At 56.5% G+C, this 26,139-nt stretch overlaps 1 protein-coding gene across 10 annotated transcripts; it reads left to right on the top strand.

The window, feature by feature from the left end:
- The first annotated feature begins 30 nt into the window (after positions 1-30).
- On the top strand, positions 31-24,326 carry IGHMBP2 (immunoglobulin mu DNA binding protein 2). 10 transcript variants are annotated; one of them, XM_081531769.1, is made up of 15 exons: positions 31-165; positions 1,832-1,977; positions 4,816-4,999; positions 5,438-5,535; positions 9,041-9,204; positions 10,201-10,401; positions 12,247-12,394; positions 16,067-16,241; positions 17,722-17,904; positions 18,167-18,285; positions 18,716-18,810; positions 19,734-19,857; positions 20,461-21,285; positions 22,576-22,748; positions 23,248-24,326. In XM_081531769.1, the coding sequence occupies exons 4-15, from the start codon at positions 5,532-5,534 to the stop codon at positions 23,443-23,445; spliced, it is 2,409 nt and encodes an 802-aa protein (XP_081387895.1). In that variant the 5' UTR covers positions 31-165; positions 1,832-1,977; positions 4,816-4,999; positions 5,438-5,531; the 3' UTR covers positions 23,446-24,326. The 10 variants fall into 10 exon arrangements, with proteins under 10 accessions (XP_081387895.1, XP_081387890.1, XP_081387887.1 ...); XM_081531764.1 differs by having other exon boundaries at positions 18,134-18,285; XM_081531761.1 differs by having other exon boundaries at positions 1,804-1,973.
- Positions 24,327-26,139: the final 1,813 nt, after the last annotated feature.

The following is a 26,139-nucleotide window of genomic DNA, read 5'->3' as shown; positions in this document are numbered from 1 at the left end:
GACGCACCGGGTCCGGCCGGGAGCAGCGCCGCGCGCGACAGCCGGACCTCTGCGGCTCTGGGCCCCGGCAGGACTGGCCATGGCCTCGACGCCTGTGGAGAGCTTCGTGACCAAGCAGTTGGAACTGCTGGAGCTCGAGAGAGACGCAGAGGTCGAGGAGCGCAGGTACGGCCGCCGGCCTGGGCCTCTTGGGGTCGGCCCGGCGGCTCCCCCAGGCCCCCTGCTCCCTCAGCTGAGATCCCACAGATGAAGCCTCCGGGGGCTCGGCCTGACAAGCTTGGGGCCGGGATTTGCCCTCCTGACAGTGAAGGGGGCTCGGCCGCCTCCAAGGATGGAAGCCTCTTCACCCTCCGGGGCGGCCAGTTCCGTTTTGGGGACCCCCTCGGAAGGGTCTTCTCCGTTTGAAGTGCCCCTCTGAACTTTGCCCCGTGGGCCCGGCCTGTCTCCCCACTCCCATCCCCATCGTGTTCTCCGCCCTCTTCCCTCCTCGTCCCGCCGTCAGCGTTTGCGCCTGTTCCGTGCCGGGCCCCGAATGAGACGGAGTCGTTGATACGGGCCCCGGGCGACCGGTGTGCGCGGAAGGGGCCGGTGGGGGCGCGAACGGCCCCGTTCCAGCCTGACAGGTGCTGAACTGTGTGTGCAGGCCAAGCGCTGTGGGGAGGAAGGACCGTCGACCCTGCGGAGCCTTAGTGGAGGATGGCTTCCTGGAGGCGGTGGGGCCTGAGCACAGCTTGCAGAAAAATAGGGGTTAAGGAGGATGCGGGGAGGAGTTTCCTGGAGGAGATGTGGGAAAGCAGCGCACCCCTGCAGGCCAGGACTGGAGCCCTGAAAATGTCGGGCTTTCACCCCTAAGGCTGAAACTGAGAGCTGACGTTTATTGAGGGGTGTAGAAGCACTCCACAGGCATCAGTCTCTTTAAACCTCAGGTCAACTCTGCAAAATCGGTTACTACAGTAACCGATTCTCATCTTATGTCTGAGGAGGCTGGAACAGAGAGGTTAAGTCACTTGCCCCAGGTAACACAGGGTGAGCCAGGATTTGAGGTCACACAGGCTGATGCCAGAGTTTGTACTCAACCATTGTGCTGCCTAAGGGGAGAGGATTTGATTTAGAACTTTTTGATTATGACGATTGAGAGTTTGGAGTCCTGTTGTCCTCAGTGGAATCCGGGCTCCATCATTTATGGCTGGGTGACTTTGCAGCCTTAGTCATCGTATCTGTAAAATGAGATCATCCTTACAGCAAACCAGTGAGGTGGGAATGCAGTGATCTAAAAGTCAAGGGCTCAGCACTGTCTGGAGTACAGAGTAAGCACCCATGGAAAGGTACACGGGATCAGATTGAGAAGGGCCTGGGGAAGAAGCTTGTATTCTAGTCTTTTTTGTGTGTGTGTGACGAGCTGCAAGTGGGATCTTAATTCCCCAACTGAGGATTGAACCTGTACCTCCTGAATTGGAAGCACAGTCTTCACTGCTGAATGGCCAGAGGAGTCCCTCTGATTTTATATTCTTGTGCAGAGGATGGCCCTCGGCAGTGAGGGTGCAGGGGTGGATTCTGGGTACAAATGGAAGGGGCCTGGTGGGACTCAGTGACACACAGGGCCCAGGAGAGAAGGCAAAAGTGAGTGAAGGTGCTGCCTCGGGGTGCTGCGAGGAGGGCATGGGGGGCTGTAGGAGAAAGAGGTCTGAGAGGAGGCAGGTTTGGAGTTTCCTATGCATAGACTTCCTCTATTCCTCCTGCGTGTTTGGAGGTAAAAACTGGTAAAATACAAATACTGAAGTCTCAGCATTGGGTATTTCCCAGATCCTGGCAAGAAAATGTCTCTCTGAAGGAACTCCAGAGCCGAGGTGTCTGTTTGCTGAAGCTGCAGGTATCCAGCCAGCGGACCGGGCTGTACGGACGGCTGCTCGTCACCTTCGAGCCCAGGAGATGTGTGTCTGCAGCTGTGCTTCCCAGTAACAGCTTTACTTCCGGTCTGTACATTGTTGACAAGGGTGTGCGTTGAATATTGCAGTCTTCAGATGTGGGCTGTAAAGATCTGGTCACATACGACCAGCGGGGGGAATAAAGCATTGCAATGGAGAGCTCTCACTTAGAAATCCAACAGTTACGAGGCTTTTTGGTAGTTTAGACTGGCACTGTCCCGACTGGCAGAAACCAGCTGAACACCTGAAATATGGCTAGTGATGGCTGCTCGTGTAAAATGCACATGAGATTTTGAAGATTTGGTACTACAAAAGAAAAGGTAGTTTCTATGACTACCCATTATGTTTTGAAATGAAAATATCTTTCATATATCGGATTAAGTAAAATACTATTAAAATTACCTGTTTCTTTTCGGTTTTTTAATGTGGCTTCCCGTGTGACTCAGTGGTAAAGAACCGGCCTGCCAATGCAGGAGACATGGGTTCGATCCCTGGGTCTGGAAGATTCCCTGGAGAAGAAAATGGCAACCCACTCCAGTATACTTGCCTGAGAAATCCCGTGAACAGAGGAGCCTGGCAGGCTACAGTCCAGGGGGTTGCAAAGTGTCAGACGTGACTGAGCACACACACGTAACAACACACAGTGTGGCTACTAGAAAATGTAAGATTACACACGAGTCTCATTTCTTATTTTTTTTTCCAGAATATCACAGTATGTATTTATTTTTTCTAATTTTATTTTTAATTGGAGGGTAATTACTTTATAATGTTGTGTTGCTTTCTGCCATACATCAGCATGAATCAGCCATAGGTTTACGTATGTCCCCTCCTTCTTGAACCTCCCTTCCCCCTCCCTCCCCATAACCCTGGACCAGATGGTTCATTGTACACAGCTGTGTAGTCCCAGACCTTCCTTGTACTAAGAATACTTTGGGTAAACTTGTGGCAGCCATGTTGGAAAGAAGGGGCAGTTGGAAGAAGCTTCTTGACCTCACACCTGGGACTCTGGTTTTCAGTCAGAGCTGGAAACGGGGAGAGAGCATCACCACCAAGCACTGCATTTTCTCTGGAAAAGTCTCTCGGCCCTGGTTTGGTGATGACAGGGTTTGTTGGTTTCATATTTTGAGTTTCTGGCCGCTTGCCCTCCTCTTGTTGGAATCCTGGCTGCATTTGGAGACAGATGGGAGGAGGGGAGGCTGCTGGTCGGAGTCAGATCTTACACACTGTGTTGCTGAGTGGCCGGGAGTCAGTCGTCTGTCCTCTAAAGACATGGGCCAAGGGGGTTACAGTTGAGCTTTTGGCCTCACCGTCAGGATTAAGTGGGCAGTACCGAATGTCCCTGCTGGGCGTTTGTAAACTCTGAAAATCAAAGGAAAAATGTATTATGTTCAGTTAGGAAGTGCTGTGGAGTGCAGGACCTTCAAGGTTGATGAATAACGGATAAACAAGAAGTTGGAGGAAGGTGGTCCTTTAGGTGGAAAAGCGCAGATCCGAAATCCGATGTGTTGCTACAGCTCCCGATCAGATATAGGTAGGGTTGGTTGTTAGGTTTCCATTTTCTGAGGAACAGTTTTAAGGCTCTGTAGCTTAGACATGTGAACTCTGCAATGTGGGGCCCCACTCAGGGCAGCTGGTGGGGAAGGCACAGTGGGGTCGGAGCCCCCAGCACTCAGCCCCATGGAGACCCCCCCACCCCCATGCACAGAACCAGACCTTGAGCCCGGGGGAACTGCTGCCACCTTCTCTTTGTCTTTAAAAGTTGGAGAGGGAGACAGGAAAGATTCAAGGTACAGATGAAACTCATTGCCTAGAAGGAAGATAGGTTAGGGCTAAAATCACGCCTGGTGCCTGGTTGATGTGTGGCGTGGACTTTGACTCAGAATAAATGGGGTGTGAGTATGTGGGGGGCCCGGGCTGAATCTCAGCATGGACTCTTGTTTGGTCAGAACTGTTGGTGTTCAAGGGACAGAAACCCTGAGCTAGGCGGGCTTGGAGAGGAAGGGGGCGCATGGGTTGTGATAACTGGAAGGTGGCTCTGGAGCTCAGAGGGGTCACCTGGACCTAGCTGCTCTCTGTGTCTTGGCTCCGCCTCTTCTGGGTTGGCTCTTTCTCAGGCCTCACGTGGTGGCAGCTCCAGCCTGTCCATCCTCTCTGGTTTCTGGTCTAGCCGGGAAGGGTGAGGGCTTCCTTCCAGCTTCCCTGGGCAAAAGTCTCAGGCTCTGATTGGCCCCAGGCTCATCCCCGAGGGGCATGTGAAGCCCTGATTCGCTTGAGTGTGGGTTGTGTGCCCCATGCCCCTCAGACTCGCCTGGTGGAGGGTGAGTCACCAGAGCTTTCACAGGGGCGGGAGGCCCAGTGGAGTGGGCAGCACCCCCGTCCCTCCTTCAGCAGTATTCCCTTTCCACCTGGAGTGCTCTCTCCCAGGTGAGCTCCTGTGGCCACTCTGTTAGGGGCCTGCCCGCTTACCTGCCACCCAGCAGAGTGGCCCGTCCCACGTGCTCTGCCGTGACCCCGTTCTCACTCTGCCCTTCTTCTCACTGAAGCCCTTGGCACCGACCCCAGTAGGTGGTTGTGTTTGCTCGCCTCCTCCCACAGTGAGGGCAGGGACTGTGATTGATTCCTGATACAGACCAGCGCCCAGAACAGTGCCAGGCGCAGAGGAGGACTTTAAATATTTTACTGACTGTCATGTTTGTGTTAAACAGTTCATTTCATGCAAGTGAATTTAATTATGTAATGTGAGTTAGAAGTTTTTTTTTTTTGCTGCTACTGACTTCATTTCTAATGAAAGTAACAGATACAGTAGTTGAAATGTGCTGGCATTTGTTGAATGAAGTAATTCTCGTTTAACTTTGTTCAGCATTTACGTAACTGGTCTTTGCTCCTGCAGGTGACATCGTGGGTCTGTATGACGAAGGCGGTCAGCTGGCTACTGGGATCCTGACCCGCATCACCCAGAAAGTGGTCACCGTGGCCTTTGACGAGTCCCACGATTCCCAGCTGAGTTTGGACCAAGAGCATTCCTACAGACTGTTGAAGCTTGCCAACGACGTGACTTATAAGCGACTGAAAAAGTAAGTGTACGTAACTGGAAATCACACGTAACATTTTCCCTAAACATATCTCATTCCTGCTGGAGAAGATGGCAAACAGCTGCGGTCTGGGGTTGGTTGCATGCCCCTTCAGGGAGATGGTGGGCTTCCCTGGTGGCTCAGATGGTAAAGAATCTGCCGGCAATACAAGAGGCCTGGGTTCGATCCCCGAGTTGGGAAGATCCCCTAGAGGAGGAAATGGCAACCCACTGCAGTATTCTTGCCTGGAGAATCTCCATGGACAGAGGAGCCTGGTGGGCTACAGCCCATGGGGTCATAACGAGTTGGACACGACAGAGCGACTAAGCACGCAGCACTGCAGGAGATGGTTGGGCGGTGGTGGCAGTGTTGCATGGGGCCTCAGGCACTATGTTAATCCTAGTTGTCACTAAGCTCCTAATTTTCCCTCTCCCTTGGCAGAGCTCTGATTTCCCTAAAGAAGTATCACTCTGGCCCTGCGTCCTCGCTCATAGAGGTCCTCTTTGGCTCATCAGACCCCAGTCCTCCCAGCGAGATGCGTAAGAGCTTTTGATTTTCCTTTCCTGATTGAAGTCACTATGGATAGTATTGTGACCGGTGTGACCATGACCAGTGTGATCTTGGGTGATTTTAACAAGAGTTTGCGAATGCGCAGGGAGAAGTCTAATTTAGTGTCTTTTTATAAATTTCTTTATGTGACTTTCTTGAACAAGTCAATTCCCTGCACACTGTCAAAGAAGTAGCTCATTCCATTTTTTTTTTTTAAATAATGCTGTTTCTAATGTATCTGAATACTGTATTTTGAAGTGGCAAGATATTTCTTCTGTCTCAGTGACCTGAGAGAACAGCGGACAGCCGATCATACTGGGTTGGCCAAAAGGTTTGTTTGGGTTTTTCCATAAGGTGTTATTCGTCGACTATGCTAAAGCCCTTGACCGTGTGGGTCACAACAAGCTGTGTAATAAAAACTCCCATTCTTAAAGAGACGGGAATACCAGACTACCTTATATGCCTTCTGAGAAACCTGTATGCAGGACAAGAAGCAACCGTTAGAGCTGAACATTGAGCAATGGACTGGGTCAAATTTGGAAAAGGAATATGTCAAGGCTGTATATTGTCACCCTGCTTATTTACCTTATATGCAGCGTATATCATGCGAAATGCTGGACTAGGTGAGTCACAAGCTAAAATCAAGATTCCCGGGAGAAATATCAAGAACCTCAGATATGCAGATGATACCACTTTAATGGCAGAAAGTAAAGAGGGACTATAGAGCCTCTTGATGAAGGTGAAAGAGGAGAGTGAGAAAGCTGGTTTAAAATTGAGCATTCAGAAAATGAAGATCATGGCATCTGGTCCCATCACTTCATGGCAAATAGATGGGGAAACAATGAAAACAGTGACAGGCTTTATTTTTTTGGGCTCCAAAATCACTGCAGATGGTGACTGCAGCCACAAAATTAAAAGATGCTTGCTCCTTGGGCGAAAAGCTATGTCATACCTAGGACAGTGTTTTGTAAAGCAGAGGCATCACTCTGCCAATGAAGGTCCATCTAGTCAAAGCTATGGTTTTCTAGTAGTCATGTGTGGATGTGAGAGTTGGACCACAAAGAAAGCTGAGTGTTGAAGAATTGATGCTTTTGAACTGTGGTGTTGGAGAAGACCCTTGAGAGTCCCTTGGACTGAAAGGAGATCAAACCAGTCAATCCTAAAGGAAATCAGCCCTGAATATTCATTGGAAGGACTGATGCTGAAGCTGAAGCTCCAGTACTTTGGCCCCCTGATATGAAGAGCCGACTCATTGGAAAAGACCCTGATGCTGGGAAAAATTGAGGGCAAGGGGAGAAGGGGCAACAGAGGATACAATGGTTGGATGGCATCATTGACTCAATGGACATGAGTTTGAGGAAACTCAGGAGGTGGTGGAGGACAGAGGAGCCTGGTGTGCTGCAGTTCATGGGGTTGCAAGGAGTCGGACACAGCTTAGCAACTGAACAACAGCCCCAACAACACAAGGTGTTATGGAAAACATAACATCCACAGCCTCCATGCTGAGGTGTCCACTACGGAGATGACCAGGCTGACTCCATGGGCCCAGGGTGCTGACCCGGACAGATTAGACTGAAACACGCTTGCATCAAAGCCTCTGGGCCAGGGCCCCTGCATGTGTCCTGGTGCTCCACACCTTGTCCCTGCTCCCCTGGGTGCCGGCTACAACCAGGGCACCTCGTGTCCCTGAAGCATAGCGGAGATGGTGCTAGTTTCCACGACACCTACAGGATGTTACGGAAAGATCTGAACAAACCTTTTGGCCAACCCAATGCTTTATGCTTGATAGCATTTTTTTTTTATGGTTTGAAGAGTCTCAGTCCTCAATACATTTGATTATTTTTTCTGTGTCCTTCAAATTGCAGACAGCTTATATCCGATTGTAAGTGTGACATGTGTTAGTCACAGAACATGTGGAAATAAAGTAGCGTGCAAACAAGGGAGTCGCTGAAACACCTGTCACGTAGGTCAGCCTCACTGATGGGCATGTGTATTCAGATAGCTGTTTTTCCACATCCGTGTATAACAGGGTGTCAATTTCACTTACACACACACACTCACACACACACACACACACACACCCCGCTGTTCTCTCTCACGGTGGTCTGTGCACTCTCTCATCTCCTTCAGTGTCTGGGAAAACCTCCTTTTGGGAGGGTTAGAACTGAACCCTCGTCAAGCAGCTGCCCTTCGCTGAGCAGTTCTCCAGACGTTGGACTTGCCTGTTTATACAACATCGCTTCAGTGATTCTAACACAAGGGCCACCCCACACCCATTTCCTGTCACGCTTGCGCTGATATCCTGGTGGTGTTGTCTCTAAGCTCAGGGCTGCTTCCTATGGGGTTGGCCAGAAAGGTTGTTCAAGTTTTTCTGTAACATCTTACGAGCTTTTCAGCCAACCCAATACTTTCTCAAATTCTGAAAGCACATTTAAGTGAGATTTTGTTTCTGGGCTTCCCTGGTAGCTCAGTGGTAAAGAGTCTGCCTGCCAATGCAGGGGATCTGGGTTCGATCCCTAGGTTGGGAAAGTCCCCTGGAGAAGGGAATGGCAACCCACTCCAGTATTCTTGCCTGAAGAGTTCCATGGACAGAGGATCGTGGAGGGCTACAGTCCATGGGGTCATAAAAGACTGGGACACAACTTAGCAAGCAAACAACAGCAAGAGCTGCACATATGCAATTACAACCTGCAGTTTCCTCCAATAAGATTTTACTTTAGTTCCTGAGAGGCTGCTCCGAGCACCATCCTTGCTGTGTTTCAAGGAGCACAGTGTCCCTGCTTGTCACCAGCGTCCAGGGGAGCAGGGACGTGGTGTGAAGGGCCAGGATGCACACAGGTGCTCTGACTCACAGGTTCCCATGCTTCCTGCAAATGTGTTTCAGTCTTACCTGTCCACGTTGGCACCCTGTGCCCGCATGGTCAGCACAGTCGTCTCAGCAGTGGGCGCTGTGGGGTGGAGGCTGCAGACTCGGGGCTGGACACAGCGGCACCGGCTCTCAGAGCACAGAGCTTACGAAGCAGATCGTTAGTCTCGCTTATGGAAGATTCAGATAGAAATACCGTCCTGGATCTGCTAGTGTTTCTTTTTCATTGTTTGTTTTTGTTGTTTTATGGGCACATAAAAAGGAACACTAGGGTGGGAACAGATATGTTCCAAGAGACACTTACTTCACAGGAATCTGTGTTTTCTGGAGCATGAGTTGGCCAACTTTGTCAGTAAAGGGACAGATGGTGAACACTCTAGGCTGTGCAGGCTGGTGCAGCAGCGGGCGGCTGGGGATGGTCCCTCAGGGAGCCTGCACACAGGACCTGCGGATTCCTGTCCAGGGGAAGACTTCTGAAAACCAAGCAGATTGACTTTGTGTTGTCTGCTGACCCAGGGAGGGCCAGCTCTCTCCGCATTACATGACACCCTGTATTTCCATCGGGGTGGGGTTGGGAGAACGGCACCGGGTCACGAGGAGCCGGAGCCTCACTGTCGCTTGTCCTGCAGCCCCACTGACCTTCTGCAACCCCGCCCTGGACGCCTCCCAGCAGGAAGCGGTCCTGTTCGCGCTGTCCCAGAAGGAACTTGCCATCATCCACGGGCCCCCGGGAACTGGGAAGACCACCACCGTGGTGGAGATCATCCTTCAAGCTGTGAAACGGGGCTCAAAGGTGGGTGTGGGCGCTGAGTCCCCGCAGACAGCCGTCACTCGGGTCTGCCGGACTTGCAGGCCCCTGCAGGGCCCCAGCCTGGGCTCCAGGACTTGGGTTGGAACGTTCCCGCGCATTTACTGACTGACCGCTAGGCTGGGCCCCTGTTGGTGTCTGACAGAGCCGGGGCTGTGGGCTTGTACTCGGGGCTGTGGGTATGGACTGGGGAGGCCTGGGGCACTGTCCACCAGGCCACAGTCCAGGAGCCACCCGCTCAGCACCCGTGCTGTGTGCTCAGGCGCCTGCTGGGCATGCAGGTGACTGGGCCCATCTGTGCCCTTCAGGAGAAGGCCCTGCGGCCGGTCACGGGAGACAGACCTTTTCCCGTTAATCCGGTGGTCCGGTTATTTGTGCAGATGGCAGGTTCCCGGTTCCTGAGATGTGGGATGTGATAGTGTGTGTTACTGTTCACTTAGATTGTTAACGGTTGAGAGAGGCTCTTTCACTCTCAACACGAGTTTTCATGGATTCTGAATACATGAAACGCTTGTTACCTTTCTGGGTCATAAATGGTGGATAAGCATAAGAACTGAAGCGGTAACAGTCAGCATCTGTAGGTTGACGTTCCCCGGGTCCTTCTGACAAACCAGGCACCCGCCTAAGCCTTTGCAGCGTTCGCTCCTTCAGTCCTTAGTGTCCCGGCCCTGACTGATCTTCCCAGGTCACTTCGAGGCCTTTCCTTCTGGTTGCCAGTCAGCCTTTCTGGTCTTTGGGAGCCCAGTAGGTTCTTTAGACCTGAGGTCTGGAACCCAGATGTCATGTCAGTGTGCAGTAGCGTGTCCTTCAGGCCATCTGCACCAGTCCTTACAGCTGGATGTTTACACCGTAACGTTACCAGCTGTACACGCTCCACCCTCCTCTCTTTAACTTTAGGACCTTCCACTTGTTTTAATGTAAACTTAGGTGATTTCGTTTAGAAAGAGATCCCCAAGCCGAGCTTGAGCTGTGCTTCCCCAGGTTCTGTGCTGTGCGCCCTCTAACATCGCTGTGGACAACCTGGTGGAGCGGCTGGCCCAGTGGAAGCAGAGGATTCTCCGCCTCGGCCACCCGGCGCGCCTCCTGGACTCCATCCAGCAGCACTCTCTGGACGCGGTCTTAGCGCGGAGCGACGGCGCCCAGATCGTGGCCGACATCAGGAGGGACATCGACCAGGCCTGGGTCAGTAGCTCTAGGCTGTGTCTGCTCCTCGTGTGGCTCTCTGGTCTGCGGTCTTTGCCAGGAGCGAGTGGCATCGCCCGGTGTTTCTCTGGCCTGTGCCGAGTCACAGACTGGGCTGCAGCGTCGGGCCTGCCCGCACCTGCTGGAGACCTGTGCTCAGCACTGAATAGGGGCTCACTGTCTGCAGGGCAGTCTCATGAAGAGGCAAGCAGTTGTCTTTCAGGAACATTGCTCTTAAGGGCTCCCTGTGTCTGGCACGTTGGCTGGGTAATAATGACGAGCAAAAAAAAGCAGCCCCAAAATAAAAACTCAGAAAATACGCATCCTCCCTAATTTTTCAGTCCATTAATTTAAAACACAATGTAGGGGCTTCCCTACTGGTCCAGTGGTCAAGGATCCACCTGCCAGTGCAGGGGACACAGGTTTGACCCCTGACCCGGGAAGATCCCATGTGCTGCGGAGCAGCAAAGCCCGTGTGCACCACAATTATTGAGCCAGTGTTCTAGAGCCCAAAGCTGTGCTCTTGAGCTCCCCAGCGAGAGGAGCCACCGCAATGAAACGCCCACACACAACGAAGACCCAGCTGAGCCAGCAAGAAAAAAGACCAAAAAAGCAGAATGTAATCCTTGTGAGAAAGAACTAGGTAGGTGATAGGTCAGTGGGAAGTGGAGTTTTTAGAACTTTGGTGCTCTTTGGTTCTCTAGTTTACACCTTCCCCCACCCCCCGATTCCCTCAGTTGCACGCCCCCCTGTGTTTGCTCACCGCCAGCCCACCTCCTTGTGTCCAGGCCTCACAGGGCTGTCGTGGAGGCTCAGCCTTCCCCAAGGCCCACAGGGCAGTGGGAACTCCGGGGGCAGACAGGACACTCACAGGGCCACTCAAGGTTAAAGACGCTGGAGGACTCTGCCCTGATGTGATTCATGCCACCACGCATGTGGAGGGCTTCAATTTCTTGTTCCTAGTTATTTTTTTATTTTTTGGCTGAGCTGCAGGGCATGTGGGATCTTAGTTCCCCAAGCAGGGATCAAACCCGTGCCCCCTGCTCTGGAAGCAAGTGCGGAGTCTTAACCACTGGACTGCCACGGAAGTGCCTCTGGTTCCCTTTTCAATCCGTGCTTTTAGGGTTCTCTTCTCTGTAAGGTAGGCATCCCGCTTGTCACTCCTCCCAAAATACCTTTCCAAGTAGAAACCACAAATAAGGAAGGGGTTACGTGTCTTTTGAGTGTGGAAGTAAGTCAAGGTCTAGGTGAACGTTTAGGGGCTGAAGCAACTATTTTCCTCTCCTGACAAGTGTGGAAAACTGGGAGGAACTCGGCCTCCCTTTGTGTAAACCGCTGAGAGCCAGTCCTGCACCAGCAGGTGCTGTTTCTCCCCCGGGAGCACGGCTGGTGGCCGCAGGGCAGGGCTGGCTCCTCTGGGCTGAGTTTACTGTTCTCGGGGGCCCCACCCTCTCCCCCCGTCTCTCCCTGCACAGCTGACAGGGGCTCTGAGGGCTCTGAGGCCAGTCAGGACGTCACCTGTGTGGATCTGTTGCTCTTTCAAAAAAGACTTTTGACTTTAAAAGATATATATAATGTATTTATTTATTTGGCTGGGCTCGGTCTTAGCTGTGCACGTGGGACCTAGCTCGCCCACCAGGGGTTGAACCCAGGCCTGCTGTACTGGGCGCGCAGAGTCCTAGCCACTGGACCACTGGAGAAGTCCCAAGACTTTTGACTTTTTATCACCTTCAAAGGAACTTAGGAAAGTGGCGCAATTGATGACAAATTAAAGTGCTTTGTGAATTAAAAGGAGCTAAAAAAAAGCAAAGTCGAGTGAGAATTAATGTTTCCTTTTCTTTATAGGCGAAAAACAAAAAGACCCAGGATAAGAGAGAGAAGAGTAATTTTCGAGATGAAATCAAGCTGCTGAGGAAGGAGCTGAAGGACAGGGAGGAAGCAGCCATGCTGGAGAGCCTGGCGGCGGCCAACGTAGTCCTCGCAACAAACACAGGTGAGGGGCCCGGCGTCCAGCGCCCCGCCTGCCCCGTGCGCCCCGCGGAGGGTCGGGAGTGTGCTCGCTTGCTCTGCTTTCTGGGAGCGTTTCATAGAGTTGTCTGTAAAATCTGGCAGAATGCACCCGTGGAGCCCCTCTGCGTCTGGAGTTTTTTTCTCAGGAGGTTTTTTACTGCAAATTCAGTTTCCTTAATTGTCGTAGAATATTCAGGGTGTTTCTTCCTCAAGTGAGCTTGTGTCTTTCAAGGAATTTGTCTGTTTAATCTAAGTTGTTCAATTCCCAGGCATGAAATTGTTCACAATAACCCCTTATCATTTAAAAAAACATCTGTAGCATCTGTGACAATGTCACCTCTTTCACTTCTGATATTGGTAACTTGTATCCTATTTTTTTCCCTCTGATCTTCTCACAAGAGGGATATTAATTTTACTCATCTCCTCAAAGCACCAGCTTTTGGTGTCAGCAGTTTTCTCTGTTATTTTTCTGTTTTCTGTCTCGTTGATCTCGGCATTGGTTCACGTGATTCCTCTCTGTCTGCTCACCTGGGTTTAGTTCGCTCTTCAGTCTCTCTTTTCTTCGGGTGGAAGTGGAGGTCTTTGATTTGTACTGATCTGAGGCCGCCATCTTTTATGCTGTGGCATTGAGTGTTATGAGTGTTTCCCGTGCACTGTTTCCATGGCATTCCGTAACGTCTAATGTGTTGTGTTTGCATTTTCATTCATTGCGAAATACCGTCTCATTTCCCTTTTCTTTTTTGACCCATGGTTATTTAGAATTGTGTCATTCTCTTTCCATGTATTTGGGGATTTTCCAGATATCTTCCGATGGTTCATTTCTCACTTAATTCCATGTGGGCAGAGGTCATACTGTGTACAACTTGGATCATTTCATTGGCACTTGTTTCACGGTCCAGAGTATGGTCTTTGTGAGTGTCCCGTGCACACTTGAAAGGGATGTGTTCCCTGGTTCTGTTGAAGTTTCCTGTCATGGTTGATATTGTGGTTCAGGTCAGTATCCTTATTCATTTCCTGTCTTATCCTATCACCTACTGAGACAGGGGTGTTGAAATCAGCTGTAATTGTACATCTGTTGGTTTCTTCTTGGACTTCCATCAGTGTTTGCCCCATGTCCTCTGTAGCTCTCTTATTAGGGGCTTGAATGTTATGTACTCTTTATTAATTAACCAATTTATCATCCCGAAACGACCTTATTTATCCCTAGTATGTTGTTTTTTTTTGAAATCTTACTATTATTTAGTCGTTCAGTTGTGTCCGACTCTTGCGACCCCACGGACTGTAGCCAGCCAGGCTCCTCTGCCTGTGGGATTCTCCAGGCAAGTATACTGGAGCGGGTTGCCATGCCCTCCTCCAGGGGATCTTCCCGACCCCGGGATCGAACTCTTGTCTCTTATGTCTCCTGCACTGCAGCGGAGCCTTTACCCCTGAGTCCCCTGGGAAACCTTCTGAAGTCTGCTTTGGTATAAAAACAGCCACTCCAGCTGGAGACCACAGTTGGCGGCTTTAGGCCTTTCTCATGTGGCCACTTGATTCTTAAAAGCCAGCGAGTAAGAGAGTGTTGTAGCAAGATGGGCTACAGTCTTTGGTAACATCACCACGACATGAACCCCCCATCACCTTGGCCATTTTCTGTTGGCTCGAAGCAAGGCCTGGGTCTGACCCACACTTCGCGGAAGGGACTACACAGGGTGTGACTGCTAGGAGGCCAGGGTCAGGGTTGGGTGGGCAGCCCTCAGGGTCTGTCTGCCGCAGCCTCTCAAAGAGGCTGCTCTCAGGAACAGAGCCCAGCTTCTGATTTACTCTGTAATTCTTGCTTTGTCCGGTTGTCTTTTAGATCAGACGGGACAAAAACAGAATCGCACAGATACTGTCGTGCTGTCTGTTACACTTACCCGTGTCGTTGCCGTTACTGGTGCCTTTTGCTTCTTCTGTAAATTTGCATTCCTCTCTCGTGTCCTTCATGTCACCCTGAAGGGCTCTCTTTACTATTTCTCGAAACACAGGTCTCATCTTTTCTTTATCTGGGAGCACCTTTTTTCTCCTCTATTCTCGAGTGACTGTTCTGTTGGAGACAGGGTTCTTGGCTGACAGTCTGAGGCGTACGAACGTGCCGCCCCTGCCCTCTGCCTGCGTGGTTTCCCTTGAGACAGCAGCGTTAGTCTCTCCGAGGATCCGCTGTACGTGGCGCAGTGCTGCTTTCTTTGTCTCCCGTGGCTCCCTCTGGGTTAGCCACGTGGAGTTTGTTGAGTCCCCTAGGTCCGTGCGCTGTTTTTTCATCAGATTTGCGAAGCTTCCAAATTCCATGATTTTTTCCAATACTCTTGGCCCCTTTCTCTCTCCTTCCTCCTGGGGCTCCTTTGATGTGCTCGTTGGTGTCCTATGGGTCTCCAAGATGCTGGGCTTGCCCTTCGTTACTTTTTTGTTCTGTTTCTCTGACTGAATAATTCAGCTGGCCTGACTTCAGATTTGCTGGCAACCCACTCAGGTGTTCTTGCCTGGAGAATCCCAGGGACAGAGGAGCCTGGTGGGCTGCCGTCTATGGGGTCACACAGAGTCGGACACGACTGAAGCGACTTAGCAGCTGCCTGTTCAAATCTGCTGTTGAGCTCTTACGGTGAATTTGAGTTATCGTACTTTTCAGCTGCAGAGAGTGTGTTTTATTTAATGGCTTAAATCATTTATTTTTTTCTTTTTATTTTATACCAGAGTATAACTGATTTATAACGTTGTGAGTTTTGGGTTTTTTTTTAAGATAATTTCTGTCCCTTTATTGATAGTCTTGGTGGGACATCATTCTCCGACAGCCCTTTATTTCACTAGACGAGGCTTCCTTCTTCTCCTTGTACACATTTAAAGTAGCTGGTGTTAAAGAGTGTGTTTGGTCAGTCCGCCATCTGGGCCCTCTCAGGAATGGTTTCTGTTGATCACTTTTCATCCGTGAGTGGGCCATACTTCGTTTCCTTGTGTGTCCTGTAGTTTTTTGTTGGAAACTGACCATTGTAAATGGTACCATGCCGGACACTGGAGGTCAGGTCGTCTTCCCTCCCCTGGTTTGCTTCTGCTCCTCGTGGTCATTGCCTGTCCAGTGATTTTCCTGAGTGGCTCCTTGTCCTGGGCACCGCTGCAGCCCTGCTGCCTTAGCTCATGGGCAGGTGATGGTTAGACAGAGGCCCTCAAGTCCTGGGACCACCAAACCGCTCTGTCCAGGAAGGAGGACCTGGGTGTGGTGGTTTTGTGTCTTTGGGTACATGGTGGTTTTTCCCTGGGTGCATGCCCAGCGGTTAATTGTTCTGTGTGTCCAGGAAAGCACCTAAAAAGAGAATTAACTAAGTTCTAAATTCAGAAATGATACAGAAGCGGTATTTAGAGTTAGGGCAGCCTTCTTTGGGGTCCCAGCCCCAGAAGGGAGATTGACTTTGGTGCACGAAGCATTGGGGTGGCCCACAGCCGGGGCTCACCACCTCACACTTAAACACAGGGGCTGGAACCACAAGCCCCGGCACGTCCTGCTGACCCGTATTCCAAGAGGCAAACGTGTCACACAAGCCTTAATGCGCAGCCAGCCTGTGAACCGGTGGCTTGTTGGGTCTCTTCCGGGGTGACCGCAGCTGTCAGCGCCTCTGTGAAGGCTCATGGCTCCGGTTCCCACCAGGCGCCTCTGCGGACGGCCCGCTGAAGCTGCTGCCCGACGGCCACTTCGACGTGGTGGTCATCGACGAGTGTGCCCAGGCCCTGGAAGCCAGCTGCTGGATCCCCCTGCTGAAGGCCCGAAAGTGCATCCTGGCCGGAGACCACAAGCAGCTGCCCCCCACCATCGTCTCCCACAAGTGAGACCCCCCCCCATCACCCGCTACCCCCTTGTGTGTCCCTCCAAGTCCAGCTCAGAAGCCCAGGCTCACCCAGAGGCCCTGGACCAGTGGGGAAGCCGGCCCATGGACTGAGCTAAGATTGTGGGGGGCAAGTGGCTCCCTCAGCATCCGAGCTCCCAGTTAGGGGAGGGAAAACCCCGGGGTCATTTTGATTGAAGGTGCAGTTTCAGTTACACCCACACAGAGGAAGTAGGGTCTCATGATGTGTGACTTAGAGACCCCAGAGGTGGGGGCGGGGTTGCAGTGAGCGGGGGAGGGCGGCTGGCTGGCCCGGGTCAGCAGCGGGCAGGGCTGGAGGGCAGGTGGCAGACCTGTTGCTTGTAAGGTGGTGGGGGCGGAGATCATTAGCCCTGGCTTTGGTCTCTGGGGGTTGTGGAAGGGGCCCCGGGTGAAGCACAGCGGGAGCTGGCGGTGGGAACTCTGAGCTCAGGGCCTTCTCTGGACGCACGGACGCTGGTGTGAGCAGGTGGTCACACAGTGAAGCCCCCGGGGCCGCGGCTCCGAGAACAGAGCTGGCTCACCGCTGGGTGTGCCGTTCACCGCGTGCTCCCACGCTCGCTCCTTCACACGACAGCCCGGTCAGACCCTGTGCTCCTGGAGGGTGGGTCACCTGGCATCCATCCCATGGCCTCAGCCTGGTGTGTGCTCAGGCCCTGCCTGTGGAGTGGACGTCCCCTAACGTGGCAGGTGGAGGTGTGAGACTTGGGTGTGTGAGCAAGGCTGTCAGTGGAGCCGGCAAGAGGGGAGCGGGGACCCCAGAGCCGAGGAGTGTGCAGGCCAGGGTCCCATAGGAAGAGGGCGTCCAGCCACCGGGGGCTTCAGAGTGAGGCTCTGGAGGGGACGTTTGGGCTGGATAAAGCGGGGACGGGAGTGTGCTTTGGAGGATTGTCCTGGGTGGGGGTGGGCGTGGACGCTGTCCAGGCAGAGGGCTCGGGGGCCTTGGCTCAGCGGCTGGTTCCCGAGGAGGCCTGAGGGGCCCTGCGGAGCGGGCCTCTGTGTGGACCGTGTGCCCTCAGGGAGGCGCACGGAACTGTGTCTCTGGGGGAAGTCGGATGATCGGGGGGACGTGTGGGGTGGGGTCGTGCTGGGTGTTTCTGGGTTTGCGGTTGAGATTGGGGTCCCTTCACCCCTCACGTCCACGGCCCTGCTGTTGGTAGGCGCCTGTACTGAACAGCGGTAACCCAGGGAGGTTAGGCGGGAGCGCGGGGCCTGCAGCGGGCCCGGGCACTGTCCATCCGTGGTCTGAGGGCGGCTCTGAGCTGGGCGGCCTGGCTGGGTCCCGGCTCCACGGTTTGCTGGTGGACGTGGGCACTTCCGGGGGGCCGTTCCCTTAGTTCTGGGAGGGAAGTGGAGCCAGGTTTGAGGGCTGCCTCCCACCCGGCCCCTGGTTCAGGCTGGACTCGGGACTCAGGCCCCCTCGCTGCTCTCCCCTGGGCAGGGCTGCGCTGGCGGGGCTGTCGCTCAGCCTGATGGAGCGCCTGGCGGAGCAGCGTGGAGCCGGGGCGGTGCGAATGCTGACGGTGCAGTACCGCATGCACCAGGCCATCGCGCGCTGGGCCTCGGAGGCCCTGTACCACGGGCAGCTCACTGCCCACCCTTCCGTGGCCGGGCACCTCCTGAGGTGAGTGACTCGGCTATACCGCACTCGGTGTCCCCTGAACTGCAATCCGTAAAGATGTGGGTGTGAAGGTCGCCTCTGAGACTGGATTTCTGGCCAGAGCGCTGGGTCGGGCTCCTCCAGGATGAGATCCTCTGATCACGATGACTGTGCCCCACCCCCACTGCTGTCCAGTGTGGGATCAGGGCTGGGGAGGGGGCGGGAAGGGCAGCAGGGCCCTGCCTGTCCCCAGGGCCTCGTGTGTTCGGTGTCGGCCTGTGTGCAGGGACCTCCCGGGCGTGGCGGCCACCGAGGAGACGGGCGTGCCACTGCTGCTGGTGGACACGGCTGGCTGCGGGCTGCTGGAGCTGGAGGACAACGATGAGCAGTCCAGAGGGAACCCCGGTAAGCAGGCTGGCCCTGGCCCTTCTCCAGACGCAGAAGGGCCTCTCAGTGGCCTGCGTCAGGGAGGAGCCGTGGGAGGGGAGGGCGGGGGTCCTGAGCCAGGCTCCCCGGGCGGTGGAGCGCTGTGGGCGTGCTTGATGGGCGGGCGGCCCCGAGTCAAGGCAGCAGGGGGTCAGGCAGTGAGGGCCTCCCTCAGGACAGCCAGGTGGACAGGGTGCACACCTGCTTCTCACTGAGGAAGGAAGCCCCGTCCGCGGGGGCGCCCTGGGCCCTGTGTGCGGGCTCTGGTGTCCCTTCCCAGGGGGCCAGCTCAGGCCACGTGTCAGAGCCACCTGTCGTCGCAGCTGGAAAAGTGCCTGGAAAACCGGCTCCGGTGACGGGCGTCCATGGAGAGCGCCCCTCGTGCTGAAGGGCCGTCTGTCCCCCCCAGGTGAAGTGCGCCTTGTCAGCCTGCACGTCCAGGCGCTGGTGGACGCGGGCGTCCAGGCCGCCGACATTGCCGTCATCACGCCGTACAACCTGCAGGTGCGTGTCAGGGTGACTCCACCGGAGGGCCAGCAGCACAGGCTGATTTATGGGCTCTGGTGACCGGAAGCTGCAGGGTGGAACTGACCTCATCGCGACTGCATCCAGGGCTCAGCAAGAGCTTCCATCCATCCGTCCGTCTGTCCGTCCCCTGGCTGTGCCTTCCCCACCCCGTCCCGGGCTCTCACTGGCTCCCTATGTCAGCTGTGTTTCGGGCCTGCCCTCGGGGGCCGGGCAGCCTCAGGCTGACGTCCTTCCACGCGGTCCCAGGGGTGGCCTGTCTTAGGGTGTTTCTCACGGGAGCCTTGGCTTTGAGTCTTCCGGTTTTGGCTCAGGTTGGCCCGTACCTGAGCTCGTGGCTGTGGCCAGTTGCCAGGTTCTTGCTCCCTCTCGAGTCGGCTCTCCAGCTCATGGAACACCGCAGGGCTGGGCGTCTCTGGAGGTTGCCGGGGAAGGTTGGGGGTGCCGCCTGGAGAAGGGTGCGGTGGTGGGCAGCAGATGCCCTAGACGTCTCCTCCCTTCTCTTGGGCTTTTTTCCCATTTCCTCTCTCAGGGCCCGTATGCTCATGAAGCAAAGCCTGTGCCCTTTGGTAGGGAGAACACACCCGCCTCACAGATCATGAGGTCCGTGGATCAGTTGCCTTCCCGGTTTAGAGGCACCATGCCTGGGGGTGTCTGAGCCAAAGCCGTGATGGCGTGAACGTCCGTGTTGGGGTGTGGGTCACCCCTGCCACGTTTGTGTGCTGCTTTGTGGTTCATTCGCACGCCCGTGGGAAGGGAGGTGGTCAGAAGCCGTCACCCTGAGGCTGCTGGGGCCCCCCCGGGCCGAGCGGCTGTGTGGGGCCCGGCCTCTGCCTGGTGAGGGCAGCATGTCGGGCCGCGCTGCCGTGAGCTGTGGTGCGAGGCCTTGCTCGCTGTTGCAGGTGGACCTGCTCAGACAGAGCCTCGTGCACAGGCACCCGGAGCTTGAGATAAGGTCCGTCGACGGCTTCCAGGGCCGGGAGAAGGAGGCCGTGATCCTGTCCTTTGTCAGATCCAACAGGAAAGGTGCGGGGCTGGGACTTCCCGGGAGTCCCGTAGGTAGGACTTGGCGTTGCCGCTGCCCAGGGCCCGGGTTTGATCCCTGGTTGGGGAACTAGGCTTTCACGAGCCTCTCGAGGTGGTTGTGGAGGGGGCCCCCGAGAGCCTAGGGCTCATCTCCTGGCACCAAGGCCGATATAGCCTCAGGGCCTGGTTTCTGCAGCCAGGGCTTGTGGATATTCCATCTGGTAAGAATTTTTTCCCCAGGAACAGTTGTTGGTGGATGGGCTTTGTCAGGTCGAAGCAGATAAGAAGTGGGTAAACTGAGGCCAGGAGGAGCGCGCTGGAAGGTCCCTCGGGTGTTGGCCACGGCCCCGGGCTGTGTCCTGGGTCTGGGCTCCGGCAGAGGACTCTGTACTACCTTGGGGACGAGCGACAGGCGTCACTGCCAGAGCCCCAGGCAGGACTAGAGAACCGTCCTAGACGGCAGCGGGGAGGGCACCCGTGGATGGGACCCACGGTGCGGGGCGGGTGGAGCCCGGGCAGTCCTCTGGGGGATGGCGGCTGACGGGGGAGCCCGCCTTCCCGCCCCTTAGTCTCTGCTCTCCGCGCACCCGGGCTTGTGTTCAGGTGAGGTGGGCTTCCTCGCCGAGGACCGGCGCATCAACGTGGCCGTCACGCGCGCACGGCGTCACGTGGCCGTGGTCTGCGACTCCCGCACCGTCAGCAACCACGCCTTCCTGAAGACCCTGGTGGACCACCTCACAGAGCATGGGGAGGTGCGCACGGCCTTTGAGTATCTCGACGACATCGTCCCTGAGAACTACTCCCACGAGGGTGCCCAGGCAGGCGGGAAGCCCCGGGGCTCTGCTGCGGCGGCCAGGAGGGCCCCCGGGGGGACTGGGCTGGCCCGGAAGAAGCCAAGTGGGGCGCCCTTGGGCTCCTCCGAGCCGCAGCCTCAGCCCAGCCTCAATGGAGGCAGCCGGGAGGGCGCCGGGAGCAGAGACGGTGCAGACGGCTTCAGGGCCACAATTGCGGAGTTCGCGGCAAGCGAGAAGACACAGCTGGAGTTCCCTGCCTCCCTGAACCCACACGACAGGCTGCAGGTCCACCAGATTGCCGAGGAGTTCGGGCTGAGGCATGACAGCACCGGGAAGGGGAGGGAACGCTTCGTCATAGTGAGCAAGAGGGTCCCGCCCACCCCCGCGGCTCCAGCACCCGCCATGGGGCCTGGCGACAGAGCCCCTCTGTGTCCCGAGACCCCCAGCTCTGAGCAGATGGAGCGCCCCGTCAGGGAGCGGAGCGGCCGGGACCAGCCGGACCTGAAGGCGCTGCACCTGGAGAGACTGCAGAGGGCGGGGGTCCTGCAGGAGCAGCAGGCCGGGGAGGGGCCCCGCGCCACAGGCCCCGCGTCCCGGAAGTTACCAGAAAAGAAGAAGAAGAAAGACTCAAAAGGTAAGCTTGTCGGTTTGAGGGAGCACAGGCATGGCGTACCCCCCCTCTGGGAGTGTGAGGCCCACCTGCCACCGTGAAGAACCAGGACGCCTCCCGCAGGGCCCCTGCCTAGGTCCTGCATCTTGAGCCCCAAGCCCCCGCGGGCCACGCTGGCCTCGGTGGCCTCTTTTCCCAGGGGTCTGGCCGGGCCACTGGAGCTCCTCCTGCAGGGAGAGGGCCCGAGGAGCAGCCGCGGTGGGCAGAGCCCCAGGGCGCAGAGGGTCACGGTAGCCTGCTCAGCTCTGGGGTCCCAGGCAGGGCCGCGGGCTCTGCCGTCACACCCTGTGCTGGCCTCCACCGGGCGCCTGGGGGCTGTTTGCTCTACCCACCACCCACCCACTCAATGTCACGCTGAGGTTGCAGATCCAGGGCACAGCCTGGCTCTTCTGGGTGAGCCCTTGTCACAGCGTCCCTCCAGGCAAGGCTGCGGGGTCGGTCCTGTGCCCCCAGCCCTCGAGCCCCGGGGAGCACAGCCCCCAGCCGCCTCCCCGCCTCGGGCCTGTCTGCGCTCGCTCCATGTCGTGAGCGGCCCCTGTGTGCCGGGCTCTGCGTTGGTGGGCAGGACAGATGCCATCCACCCTCCACGGGAGCGGACACCCCACTCCTGCCTCCACCACGCTCAGAACACGTGACTGCATGGGTGTGGCTGGCGGACGGGTCCTCCCTTTAGAGGAGGGTATGGAGCGCGGCCACCTGAGAACAGTGCCCTGGGGAGACGTTGCCCCACGTCAGGGGAGCTGGCGCCTTCAGGTGCTTCTTCAAGCCGCCGGAATTAGAGACGTCATTTAAGAATTACAGTCATGTTAGAGTTGTGTCTCCTTCCCCCTTCTGAGCATTTTTCTACAGCTTTAAAGGATTTCCACACAGTTGTCTGGGTACAGATGTTAGGTGTCCTAACACTGGGCCGTGAACGAATACACTGTTTCCTTGGATGGCAGGGTTAGTTTGGGGATTTGCGTTTACAGTCAGCAACGTGAAAGATATGCTCATATTGAAATGTTCGTCTGGATTTACGCGGGTGAGCTTTGAGGAGCAGGCGCCCTGCCTGCCGGCCTCCAGAAGCTCCCGGCTGCACCGCCCCGTGACGGTCACGGGCTGGTGAGGGACCCCGCTCATAGCGTCTGCTCACTCGCGGTGGCCCCGCGGGCAGGGGTCGGGCAAGGCTGCTCGACGGGCAACGCGGGCCCGGCGGGGAGTTCGCGTCCCACTCCCTTGTTCTTGCCTGTTGGGGTGACGCCTGTCTCCCCCCAGGACCCACGGCCATAGAGCTGCCCACTGAGGAGGACTTTGATGCCCTGGTCTCAGCTGCCATCAAGGCGGACAACACCTGTGGCCTCGCCAAGTGCACGGCCAGCGTCGTGACCCTGGGCCAGCTCTGCCCACACTGCGGCCGTCGCTACTGCCTCAGCCACCACCTGCCCGAGGTGCGCGGCCCCGGGGGAGAGCTGCGGGCTTCGTCTCCGGATTCCGGGCGGGTGGGCTCCAGGCAAACCACGGCCCTGTGTGTGTGTGTGTGTGTCCCACATACGGGCTCTGGGCCGGTGTGCGCACCCACACACAGCCTGTGGGCCTGTGCATCTGTGTGCATGGTGCGTGTATAGACTGTGGGCCTGTGCATGTGTGCGTGACCCTGAAGTGGACCCCGCCCTGCACTGCCGTCTGCTTGGAGGAGGGTCTGGGCTGAGCCCAGGGTAGGGGCGCAGGAAGGGTTTGGGACTCTAGCCACCAGCCCTGCCAGGGTGTGGACCCTTCCTGCCCCCGGCCCTCACTGGGAGCCCGTGGGTGAGAATCGGCGTGTGGAGAGAGCAGGGAGCCCCTCCGTGGTGGATGCGGGGGCTTCGCGGCCCCGAGTGCTGCGCTGGCAGACCTGGTGCTCGTCTGTCCCCACGCCCGGCCCAGCACTGACTCTTGTGTGCCCCCCAGGTCCACGGTTGTGGGGAGAGGGCTCGCGCCCACGCTCGGCAGAGGATCAGCCGGGAAGGGGTCCTCTACCCCGGCAGTGGGACCAAGGACAGGTCCCTGGACCCCACCAAGCGGGCCCAGCTGCAGAGGAAGCTGGACAAGAAGCTGGATGAGCTGACCGGCCAGAGGCGGAACAAGAGAAAGGAGAAGGGGAAGTGAGGCAGGCACCCTGCTGCCCCCACGGCCTCTGGGTCTGCGACCAGCGGGACCTGCAGCGCCTTTCCCTTCCTGGTGGCGGTTCCGCGCGGCTGTGTGGCAGCCAGACCCACGTTGTCCCCCGGCCGCCGGGCGAGGTGCCTGCTGAGGACCCAGTGATGAGCTGCTCTGACGAGACAGGGCAAGGTGGAGAGGCTGGGGGACCCCAGCCCAGGCTGCTTCTCAGGGCTGCTGTGGGGGTGGGAGCCTTCGTGTCCCCTCCACCCCCGCCCCCGAGGGTCTCCTGAGAGCCCACCATCTGGGGTGCATTGTAGGCTGCTGCCGCCCGGGCATGCGCTCCCCTGGACTTGGGCCTGGGCCTCCGACCCCGTGAAGGTGATGGCCCCGGGGCCCAGGGCGGCAGCTCCCGGCCCTTCAGGTCAGATGGGACAGGGGATGTCTCAGAGCCAGCGCTTCTCTCAGACGTCCCCATTTGAGGCTCGGCCCGCAGCGGGGCTGTGACCTCACCGGCTGCTTCGCTTCCCGTCTCTCTTCCCTGGGGGCCGCAGTGACCCCGCCCTGACCCTGCAGGGCAGCCTGTGTGACTCTGGTCGTTCTGGCCCCTGGAGGTCGGAGGTCAGGTCATGTCCGGGTGTGGTTTAGGAAGGCTCCCTGCTGGTGCCCTCCCCACCCCCCGCGGCACTGTCCATGGTGACTGTCTCAGGGAAGAGCCCTCTAGAGCCCCGGCCTTGCCGAGCCTGCAGACCCTAAGCCCCTGGGGGGCTGCTCCAGGGTCCCTTCTTGAAGAGAACCTCAGATGGATGTTTTATTTTATTCTCAGAGCTTTATTTGTTTCAAAGGAATATAAATTATTTAAAAATTAAATTAAAACATGGACACAGCCACAGTATGTTTGTTTCATGTCTCTGATGAACAGTCTTCCGTTTTTTCACTTTGGTCTGGTTTAGTTGGGTTTACACCCCTTTTCCAAGGTGGCTGAGAGCCCGGTGAGTGCGCAGGGCCCGGGAGGAGGTGGGGAACACTTCTCCCAGGCACAGCTGATGCAGGAGAAAGTGTTCCTGTTCTGCTGGACGTTTCTACCAACCAGGAGGGAAGTTTCAGATTGCCAGTGGTGTAACCTGGACAGGAACACACGGGCCCGGCTTGGAGGAAAGAGGTAGGGAGGAGGGCGGTTTGTCTGGAGCTGCGCCTGGGGGAAGAGAGGCCAGACCCGCTGTATGGGGCGCTGCCCTTGGCTCATCTCCTCCTTCCCTACCACTGACCACGCCCCCCGCCGCTGACCACGCCCCCATCGCTGACCACGCCTCCCTGTCGCTGACCACGCCTCCCCCGTCACTGACCACTGCTCTCCAACCCCCTTGCCACCCCTCACCCCCACCTGGGGCCTGGGAGCAGCGGGTGATCAGGTGTCTGTTGTGACCTCCGTCACCCTAGGAAGCCCCGTTTGTTCTCTTTTTGCGCCATCGGGCCCTGGAGGCCACTTACCCAGCACCTCCATGGAGCCTGAACTCCCCCCAGGCCCACACGCTTGTCCGCCCTGCGTCTGACAGTGCTGGGCCCTTCCCCTAGCCTGGCGGCCCTCTCTGTGCCACCTCCTGTGGGAATGTGCCCCCTGCCTGGGCCCAATGCCTCCAAGCACACGGCCCCTCTCCCCTTGCGTGGATGCCCACCTGCACACGGCCCCTCCCCCTCCCCCTTCCCTGGATGCCTTCCTTACTCGCCCTCATCTGGTGGCTTTAGGACTGAATTCTCCGGGAAGAGGAAGGAGGGTCTCCAGGGGCCACGCATAGTCTGAGGATGATGCAGGTCAGCACAGAGAATGCTGCTTAGTGCAGAGCTACCATTTCTGCTGCTCAAGCACCCTGGCTGCTGGGAAGCCTGGACAGGGAGACAGGGTCACGAGGCGTCTGCGTCAGAAGCATCCTTTTGTGGTTGCTGAGGGCCCTGTGGCAGCTCTCTCCACCTAGAGGATGCTAATCCCTGCCTCCGTGTTAACAAGCCCTGATCCTCTCGCCACAGGGAGGTTCTGGGTCCTCGGCCGGATCAGAGAACACACCTGAATGGCCACAGCAGGGCCAGGTTTGGTGACAGGTTAGAATCCAAGCAGGGTCCACCAGGATCTTCCCCCTGGGTCAACACACAGGTGCTAAAAGAAAGATGCTACTTCTTCCACTGGGGATGACCCGCAGCCACCCCTCCTGCCACCTTGAGGAAGCCCGTCTGCAGGAGAGAAGGAGGCCAACACAGAAGCAGACTCAAACCTGGGCATGGGGGAGTAACCAGCTTACGATGTCTGAGCACCTGGATCTAGCCATACCTGATCCCCAACCCATTTTTCTCAGTGTCTCAGACTAATACATCCCCTTTTCTAGATGAGAAAATCTGCCCTGGGTTTCCATTCCTTGCAGCTAAAAGGATCTGCACTGATCCAATTGTGCCCACGACTGTGTATCCTATTGGGGCTGTCCAGTCCTGGCACAGAGGTGGTGCCAAGTTAGGGCCCCTCCTCTCATTAGGGAAAGGGCAGGCCCTGTACATTTGTCTGTGTGCACCCCCCGTGGGCCAGCCCACTAGGAAGAGCTCCAAGCAGAGGAGGAAGGCAGCCCTGTGTGGCAGCGGTGGTGGGAGCCCCGAGATGCAGCCCTGAGTGTGGCTCCAGCTCTGTTGGACGTGGCTTCGGCACCTGGCTCCCCTTGG

This window comes from Giraffa tippelskirchi, chromosome 10, assembly GCF_054371585.1.
Source record: "Giraffa tippelskirchi isolate mGirTip1 chromosome 10, T2T-mGirTip1v1.2.pri, whole genome shotgun sequence".
Lineage (NCBI taxonomy): Eukaryota > Metazoa > Chordata > Mammalia > Artiodactyla > Giraffidae > Giraffa > Giraffa tippelskirchi.
Note: the sequence above shows the minus strand (reverse complement) of the source record. Positions and strands in the feature narration are given on the sequence as shown.